Below are 9,957 nucleotides of genomic sequence, written 5' to 3' on the forward strand. Positions count from 1 at the left end.
GCAGCTGCAGCAGCGTCTGCAGAGGCTGCGACTCTCCATCCGCCGCAGGAGGCAGCGCTTGTTACTCCATGCGCAACACAGTCCACAGTGTTTGCCCAGCCCCTCCAAGGTCTCTGCGAGGTCCAGAGGCCACGCACAGATGCCAGAAGAGCTGGCACCCAGCCCTCATTTGCTTTCCAAGTTATAGCAGTGGACATCTCCTTTTCCCTTCCCATCATACCCAGGAAGTGGCTGTCCGTATTTATCCACGCACCAGCAGTAACCTCTCTTTCGGCCTTTGGATGGGCGACACTGGAACAGAATAAAAGACCCAGTTAGCATTATTTTTGTTTTCTCCGCTCTTAGTGTTATATAGCAGGGATTCCTGCTCATTTGACAGCCGCACTTCCGTATCCTGGCCATATCTGACAGAATCAAACAGAATATTTATTACCACTACAAAGTGTCACAATAAAAGCTTACCTGCTCTGCCTGTCAACCCCTTTGGGTCTAATTAACTCCATAATAAAACTGCTCTGAGAGCCACCAGAAAAAAAGCCTTATGAACTACTCCCTATTATATTAGGCAGCACAGTTGACCCCTTTGAATACCAGGACTACTTGTAACAGTACAGGCTGACGACTGGGACCCATCTTTGGAAAAGGAAATTAACAGATTTGTTCTACACCAAAGCACAGGTCCGGCAAAGACAGCCATTGCAGCAATAAACACCCTTGGCTTGCATCTGTCTGCTGGAGGAATTTCAATACTGTAGTTGACATTTATTAACAGATACATAATCCTTCTGTAATGGAGTTATCACTTCAACAACTGCTAAGTGTACTAGAACTTTACATGTATATTTTCCTATAAATAAGGTTGCTTATATACTAGTCTATAACCTATGTCAGCTTTAGAAGTTGTCTGGTGGAATTTGCCAGCAATGCTGACCAACCTGAAACTACCACTAGACGGGCAACGACACTGAACTTCTTTAGAAACAGTAATGCAGTAAAAATTCATTATAAAGTCTAGTACATACTAAGTAAGTAATGCTCTCCCCAAGGAACCAAGAATGGCAAAAACTAGACTAAAGGAGATGACATGCTGCACATTGCATTCAATATGCAACCCTGGACACAGTTACATACTGTGAACCTCTGGGACCCTGCAAGGTTTTCACCCAATCAAAAGACATGTGTCTCCAGGACACTGATTATCTCACTAGGTTTGCCACGGTCAACCTCATTGCCAAGACATAGCCTCCATGTCAGCTCAAGTTTTGAGATTTGGTGATACAGGACTCACTGTATCACAAAAAGGTGATAATGCTAACGCTAACAGAGGTGGCTCTTCAGTCAGGACACTTACAAAGAAGGCGGTGACACAAACATACTTAGCTTTTCAAAGACTGAGGTTTCATCTGTTGCATTGCCAACATGAAGGAAGTTAGGCTAGACTGAAGCCACTTACGGCCCTCAACACTGTGAAGGCTATCTTGCAAGCAGAGCAAATGCTGCCTCCGAGATCACACTCACAGCAATTCATTTCAGAGGTTCAGACTGGTACAAGTCAGGTAAACTTCGCCGCTACCGCTCAACTACTTCTCCAGAGTCTAATAGGCGTGTCCCCATCTCCCATGTGGGTATGGCAGTGGCTCACTAAGCTAAGTGTCTTTTCCATGTGCAGGTATGAAAGGAAACATCAAGCAAGTGTTGGGCTTCACATGCTGCCCAAAGTGCCTTCCACATCTAGTTTAGGACCTCAGGCGAAAGGGTGGTATTTCGGACAGAACTGTGAATATGGGTCACTCCTGGGACAGCCTGCACCAGCACATTGGCCCCTAAGCCAACTAATTTGTGGCAGCATGGAGTAGGGTAGACAGTCTTCACTGAGAACTTGCGAAAGAGAGGTGGGAGCAGATCATACATTAGACACGAATTTCTGAATAAGTTTCCATCTTGTTTATTTTATTTTAGAGTAAATGAAGTAATGTTAATCACCGTAACTGCCAATTAATCTACCCTTGTGATATATTTTTGAGTAACAAGCCCAATGCAGAAATAATACAATGCGTTCTCTTCTCTGAATTTGCAGTCCTTCTGTATTAGCCCTATGCAAATGGACGGCAGCAGGATGACAAGATTAAGCTTAAAGTACATATCAGCTTATTTTAGGAGATAGTGAAGAAGTTCAAACCTACTGAGAGAACAGCTACATTAATAATTTGCTAAACTACGTGGTTAGCTGCATTTGAGTTCTAGTTACCTGTTCAGCTGGTTTTCGTACTAGATCTTTAAACGTAAGTTACGTTTATTGTCTCAAAAGCGTGACTAGGGCTTGCGTGTATTCTCCAGGATTTCCATGAATGGCTGCTCAAAGTCCACTGATGTCAATGGGAAATTTTCCTTCATTTTTGGTGGCAACGGGACTGGCCTCTAGCTTAAGTAGTATTAACATTTAGTGACTTAAATTCTTCATGCTCAAAACTGAGGAATTCATAAACAACAGCCTTTGCACAATTTAAATTTTACAGAAAAGGAAACTGAGGCAGCAGTTCTTGAGTTGTTTTTCCCAAAACAGCAGGCACAGATGGAACCCGAATTAGAGCACAGGTCTTCTGGCTGCCAGCCTGGTGCTCCGGCAATGAAACTACACTTCTGCTAATAATAGTAACACAGCCTCCTCTTTTAGAAGTACTATATGAAGTATGTTACACAACTCTTGCTGATTCATAGGCTTGCATCACTCTCAAAACAAATGATCAATTAAAGTTATCTCATGTTGTTGGAGGTTTTGATTGCTTTTTACAGTTGCATAATCAATTTTTGGAATTAACTACAACATGAAGTTAGTCTGCAGGAGCACCTTCCCTACTACTAATATTTTTTTATTTCTTCTAGACAACCCATTTGGAAAACGAAACCCTTAGATTATTCCACAGCTGAAATAACGCCCTGTGAGGAAACGATTTACCTTTTCCAATATGCGATTTTGTACTACCCGCTCAGCCACGCTGTCAATAGTAAAGCACTTCTGATTCAAAAGTGATGCTTTTATCCTGAAGCAGCTAGCTTGCATTCCCCACAGAAGTGGTGGACAGTTCATATGGAAAAAAAAAAAATATATAAATATCCGTTCTTCTGAATTTTGTACTCCACATATATTTCAAGGCTCTGCCCAGCTCTTCTGTATGACTTCAGAAGTCCAAAAAGCTGGAAAACTGCCCAAGTGGTGGAGCCAGTAATTACTTCTGATAGAAACACCAGCTGCCAGCTTCCATGCCACCTGCCCCTCTCCCTTCCACAAAGAAGTGCCACAGAGGCATTCGTGGGGCACAGCAAAGCATATGGTATCCCACTGAATTCCTGGTCAGCCCAGAGGTCTCCGTGGAGCTACAACTGTGGTCTCCTGGAACAGACTGCAGACAGCATTGATATATACCTCGGGCCGTTTTGGCTCCCGCCAAGCCCAGCTCTGTTTTCAGTGGAACGATGCCAGCTCACATATAGGTGAGTATCTGGCTCCGGTACACAAATATGGGGCAATTCTAGTAATTGCCCCATATAATAATTCTAATTTCATCAAAACCTTTTTTTCCATGCTTGAGGCAGAAAAGTGCCTGTATCAACCTATTCCACACAAATATACCTATATGCCACAGTTGAATAATACAACCTTACATGTATGATTTATTAAGACAAAGAATTCTAAATTTTAATAGGCTCGATTTTTAAAAAGTTTATATATAAGCACAAGGTGTGAAATATTTTTCATGTTATATCTTGACAGATAAATTTATGTTCTTAAAATTGTTTCACATATGCAAATTACTCCCTATGGTTGTTCCTGAAAAGTCAATTTCTAAATATCCACAAATGTCTTGAAAAGTAACTGCTTTCAACTTGACTGGAAGAGCAGGTGACCAGGAAGGCAGAGTATATTAACACGTGAAGTGCCTCCTGAATGAGTTTTAACGGTTTCCAGGGTGATCATAATTTATCAGATTCCTACCACCACACACCTATCTACATTATCATCCTAGGCAATGGTTTTGGCAGCTGTTTCCGGAATTAAAAATGCCTAGTTCACACTCATTTTTTGATGGATTTACTATCTATTTCCTAACGTATTATTCTCAATTTTGTTGTCAGAACAGAATATAATTGAATTACAGATTGAATGCTGCTAATAATAGCAATGAAGGAAATTAATAAAATAGCCCCGCATTCTGTTAATGAGATTAGACACCTGTTCATGGTGCCTAAAATATCAGACCTACATGTTGACGCTCCAAAAAGAAAACCGAACAAACACAATTGTTGCATTGCCTTGTGGACAGTGAATTCAGTCTGGACAGCACTCACTCACTTCTCAAACTGACGCTTTTTTCTAGAGTTAATTCTACAAGGGCAACTCAAATACATTATTTTTGGTTTGTATGTTGTTCGTGTGAGAAGCAGCCTGCCTCTGTAAGCTCGACCTATGAAGGCCTGTTCCCAGGGTTGACTGAGGTTTATTTACAGGAGAAGCACTCCAACTGCATTTCATGTAGAATATTTACTCACATGGGCTCCAATTGTGGGTATCTCCTACGAGATCCCAAGTTGTCTTGAACTACCATTGAAACTACTGGACCTGTGTAAATTGGCACAGCACTTGACAAGGCTGGCCAGGTATGAAAGTGCCCCTTCATCCTCAACGTTTGCTGACTGGACGGGCTGTTGCACATAGCGCAGGAACCGTTCCTAAAGCAGTTTGAAAGTCTCCAGGCAGCAGAGACACTACACAGAGGGCAGAAGCGTGTCTTTGCTCTGTACCAACACCTTATTCTTGTAAATCAACTTCTAGGAACAAAGACTAGGTAAGTGTATTATCTGTCTTTCCTATTTTCCTCTGGATTTCCTTTTTTTCTGCCTCAGTGGCAGAACTATGACTGCACTTTACAGTCATCCTTTAAAGTAAGGCACTTTAATACGTGCTTACTGTGGATCTGATTTACTACATACACATGTCAGAGACTGTGTGCAAACCACCACCTTTTTGCTGGTGAAGCAAAAACCTCGGAGTCTAAAGACAGATGAAAGGAAGATCTACTGAACAAAGTAAATACCAATCTGCGGTCTCCTGTAATACCTAGAGAAGGAAAAGGGCTACAGTATGCTTGTGTGCCTCGAACGCAGTTAAATGATGTGCTGCTCTAGAGTAGCTAAGCAAATGCTTTTATGGCACAGGCACAAAGCACGGTCCTAGCCTCACTCCACATAGCAGTCCGATGTATTTTCTAAACAAACGCAGACCGAGATGTGAGCATTGCTCTCTGCTAGTTTACACGCAGCGGGACATGAATGACACAGGCTTCTCAAAACTCCAGACAACAAAAAGAAACTCTGCCCCTGCTTGGGAGTTGCCACCACCTGCTCGGGAAAAGCTGGGGAGCGTAGCATGCACCGAAGGTCAAACACCACAGTCAACGCTGGGCTGACGGCAGAAGGGAAGGCTGGAAACCTCACCCCTATTACAAACACCCCACCTGACACTGCCAGCTTAATGCAGAGCTCCAGGGAATACCTGAAAGGGAAAGATTGTTTCTAAGAAAGCTGGAAGCCAAAAAATGGAAAGATACCATTCCTAAAAAAAGGTTGCCTGGTCGAGTTTGGCCTCTCACTTCCAACCAGTGAACTGCATTAGCTAGTAACACAAAGTCAGCCGCTCCTTTGGTTATCAAGAGATAGAGAGGCTGACTCGTGTAAACCCAAATGGGAGAGACAAGATGGTCCACAAACAAAATCTGTCCTTACAGAGGGTTTGCCTTGAGGAAAATCTTAAAGAAACTTTTGAATTCAGGAGATTTTGGAATTATACCAAGCAACATATTTGGAGGCAGGTCACTAACTAAACACTGGAATTAGATGGGACATGCACACTAAGCAAAGAACCTGGCACGTCTTACACTTCCCCAAGTTCCTGAATGAGCTTCAAGGGCAACACTGAATGGAGAATGCTGCCGTAGCTCAACCCGACACAACTAAAGCATAAATACCTGCAGTTCAGGTTTGCATTTGTCAAGAAAGGTCACAACCCCAGAACCAAAGAGGGCTGAGAAGCCATCCTTGCTGCAGAGTAACTCCTAGATATATCACTTTCACGATAACATGACCTGGATTTTGGAAATGATCTGTGTGGCACATAAAGGACAGATACATGCCTTTTTCAAGTTGCTTTTTGTAATATGATCCAGTGCCGTTCTTCTAGGAACTCTCAAGCAGCTATTTACAATTCAAAGCATTGATCTATTGCAGTCATATGGTGACTGCAACATTTAGCTCTGTGGGTTATTACAGAGGCACTGCTTTTTTTAAACCAAAGGGCATTAGTATCTAGGACACCAGCCAACCCATGTGTGATTAGGTATGAAGTTTCTCAAATGAATCTGTTGTCATGACCAACAAAAAATAAAAACACTGTCCCCGCTTGACAAGGTTCAGCACTATCAGATCAGGTCCTAAAACTGGAAATGAACTAGTTCCCCTGTAAAATGATACATAATGCACCTTGTTGGCAAGATCCTTCAGCAAAGATGCAGAAAAGGTGAAGTGCATTCATTGAAGTGATCAAGGCTGTACTTACTTGCTTTTTCTTGTAGAACCCCTTCTTGTCACAATTTGGAATATGAAAACCCCTGGGACTCAAGACATTCAGGATCTTTAGGTGGTTTAAAGTGTCTTCCATTTCTCTACGACAGGGACCCTGTTAATGAGCATGTTTTAGAAAACACAGATGAAACTTCATTCCCAAATGCTGTCTTTCACACAAGATTTATTAAATCTTTACAGGGCAAGAAGCACAAACCCAAACAAATCCATTAAAACAAAGGGAGGGCTGGATATGTCAAAAGGCAGATCGTTCACAGATAAAATTCTGACTTTCTGCTTCATTCAGGACAAACCAATTTCTAAACACTGAAGGCCCTGTGCTATGCTGAGGCAGAGTGGCATTTCCAGTTGAAATCACAGCCACATATACCTACAGGAAGGCTTAACCAGTATGTAAATCAATCACATATAACATAACTTAGGTTTGGAAAAGCTGGTCTTGCACCAAGTGGGAAAAGAAGAAGGTAGGCAACTGGAAATACACCACTTGGTAGATTTTCCCTAATGCCATTTGATTTTTGTGATTCTGCTGGATTTAAGAGCTTAAATGAAATAGATTTAATTGAAAGCAAGTAGTTTGGCATAATGTGTATATATATATATAAAAATACTGCAACTGTGGACAACAATTCCCAATTTCAACTGGACCAAATGAATGCAGCCATGCAAAGGAATGGTTGCACACAACATTCTCATTAGATAAGTATGTCACTTTTTGCCTCACTTTCTCCATGTGCAAAAGGCTGACAACAATGTAGTGAGGATTAGCTCTAGGACAATGAGCCAAAAAGAACTTCCAGAAGCACTTTTAAGAGCATGTCTCAAACGCCAACTAATTATTTCTTACTGCAGCCCCTCAGGATAAGGGAGTAAAGCATTACGAGCCCCACTCTGCAGTCAGAAAACCAGAGGCGGAGGAGTTCACATTTTGCCAGAGGCCAAGAAGGCAGTCAGTGTCAGCAGTGGGATCAGGATTCAAGAGTTGCAGCCTACAAACTCTGTGCTTAGCTACACTCCTGTCTGGGCACATTACTGACTCAGTCCAGCAGCCCACTTCTTCAGCAGAGACCCGAAAAAATTCCTTTGCATGATTGCATGGGTTTAAAATGTTTAAGTTGCTGTATCAACACAAAGATGCATTTTGTGCAATTTTTAATTAGTGAAGTAATGACATTTAAACTTTCAAGTGGTAATATTAATAGTTTGCTCATGTAAAGTGCCTTTCATGTGCGTGTCTGAAAGCATACAGACTCCACAGTGCTACTGGAGTTTAAATTTTTTTTTTTGGTTAGCAAAGACCTTCCTTGCTGCTTTCATATGTTTTCTTTCAGTATCAATCTCACAAGCTCTAAACATGGCATTTTAAATTGCTGCTCTTATTGGCAGTTCCTTAAAAAACCAAAACTGCTCAGACACGCTGACTGCAAATCACACACGTTCAAAGATTTGGTCCCGAGTTAGGCCTACAAAAAGACCAACGGCTTTTTTTTTTTAATTCTCATTTTGAAGCAGGCTTCCAAAGTAAGAGATATCAATATCAAAAGCTAACATGCAGACACAGCTAGAAGAGCATTTGCTGACAAAGGCACCTGTCCCCAATGGACTTATTTCTGGTTCTTACAGACACCAGCAGCCTTGGTAAGTCAGTGCGCCTTTGCTCATGGGGCCCAACTACCATGTAAGTGAAATGTTCATCCTAGTTAAGACCAGGACCCTATTTCCTCAGAGCTACCAAAGTTCATTCTCTTACTGTAGGCAGTTTACTTCACATTTTTGGGAAGAGGACATGCTGGAAGGCAGATACTGAAGTGTTTTTGCTAGATGGCTGGACATCAGTGACAAACTAAACATGCAGCTTCACCACCCTTGCTGTGTTAACTTGGAGGCCACACGCTCTTCAGACACAACTTTCCACCTCATACAGGTTTCAAAACCTTTTGCAGATGGGAAGCCATGTCTGTTTTCACCACGACTGTTTTGATGAAACTCCAAAGTATATCCAGACATATTTTTTAGGCCGTCTGGCACAGGCACAAGGATAAACACTAGGTTATCAGCCAGGATGTCCAGGGAGAGGAATTATTCTCCCCTCAGATTCACCACACTCCAGCTGCCCTGCAAATCCACTGGGCACAGTCAGTAGGAAGCAATGGCAGCTCATGTGCCCGGGAGACTTTGCATTTACGCAGCAGCACCACGTGACGACTACAAGCAGAGGCAATGTTCAGCATGTCATGCAAACAATGACTGATCAGTCAAGATCCTAATCCTGAACGTAGCCTAAGTTTATGTCCCTTGATTTGTGCTGTGGAGTGTGAACACAGTGCCACTACACTGAATGTGAAACATCTTTTTTCCATTATTGCAACCCAATAATGCTGTTTGCAACCAAATTTAATTATGACACTATTAAACCTGTCCCAAGTCCACTCACACAAATGTGTGATAATTACAGGGGGGAACAAGAACTTTCGATCTCTAAGAAATGACTTAATGAAAATCATACTTGTATCAATGTAAACATCATTGCATTAGGCCTCCGTGTTTTCTGAACATGATCTGCTTGGTCTGCTGATTGTCTGCATTTGCAGATCCAGTAGTTCTACTGGTTAAACAGCCAGAATGCCCTAAATGGCTACAACAATTACCACCATTTAGTTATTTAGTTTATTTATTTATCTTGTCGTATGCACAACATACACATGCACACTCACACACTAGGAAATGCCTTTCCATTTACAAAAGTACTTACGTATTCAGTCTCTTGTTTGGATTCAGAAGAGAAGTTCAGTGTATCCGTACTCTGCGAATCATATTCCACTTTATAGCGCTGCGTATTTTTGGCTTGCACTTTCCTGATGATATCTATTTTGATGTGTGGTGGATGCGATTTGGAATCTGGCACCCTGTGAGAGTTTGGGATGGCCTGATTTTCTATGCTGCTGGTACTCTGGTCTTCTTCTTCTGAATCACTGGAATTTCCTTCGAGAAGAACAAACGCAGTGAAGAGACAATGTTAATCAACTGCCAGCTGCGTCTGGAAGGGCAACAAACCACTAGATTAGTCTACATGCTTAACTTTCCTTTACAAAATAGCGATATATAAAGAGATGAACAACTTAGCATTCTGCACGCATCAGCACCTTTGCTGCCGAACGATGACTTTCGTAACCGAAGCATCCCCTCGCTCCCGGAAGCCTCGCACGGTACCCCACTGCACCGCCGTGCTGGCTGCCCAGCACCTGAAAACTAGCTACCTCCACTTCGCTGCAAGCCACCACCGCCCTGGTTTCTCGCCCCTCGGTGTCCGCTGCAGTTTCG

General features: G+C 42.4%; 1 protein-coding gene across 1 annotated transcript in view; it reads right to left on the reverse strand.

The window, feature by feature from the left end:
* Positions 1-8: 8 nt before the first annotated feature.
* Positions 9-9,957, reverse strand: part of IGFBP3 (insulin-like growth factor binding protein 3) — a 10,959-nt gene continuing 1,010 nt past the window's right edge. The window contains exons 2-4 of the mRNA XM_009323232.1: positions 9,389-9,649; positions 6,611-6,730; positions 9-291 (exon numbers count right to left, since the gene is read on the reverse strand). Of these exons, the coding sequence (XP_009321507.1) occupies positions 166-291; positions 6,611-6,730; positions 9,389-9,649 (507 nt within the window). The 3' untranslated portion in view covers positions 9-165. The remainder of the gene's footprint in view (positions 292-6,610; positions 6,731-9,388; positions 9,650-9,957) is intronic.

The sequence above is a fragment of the Pygoscelis adeliae genome, unplaced genomic scaffold (genome assembly GCF_000699105.1).
Source record: "Pygoscelis adeliae isolate BGI_AS28 unplaced genomic scaffold, ASM69910v1 Scaffold360, whole genome shotgun sequence".
NCBI lineage: Eukaryota > Metazoa > Chordata > Aves > Sphenisciformes > Spheniscidae > Pygoscelis > Pygoscelis adeliae.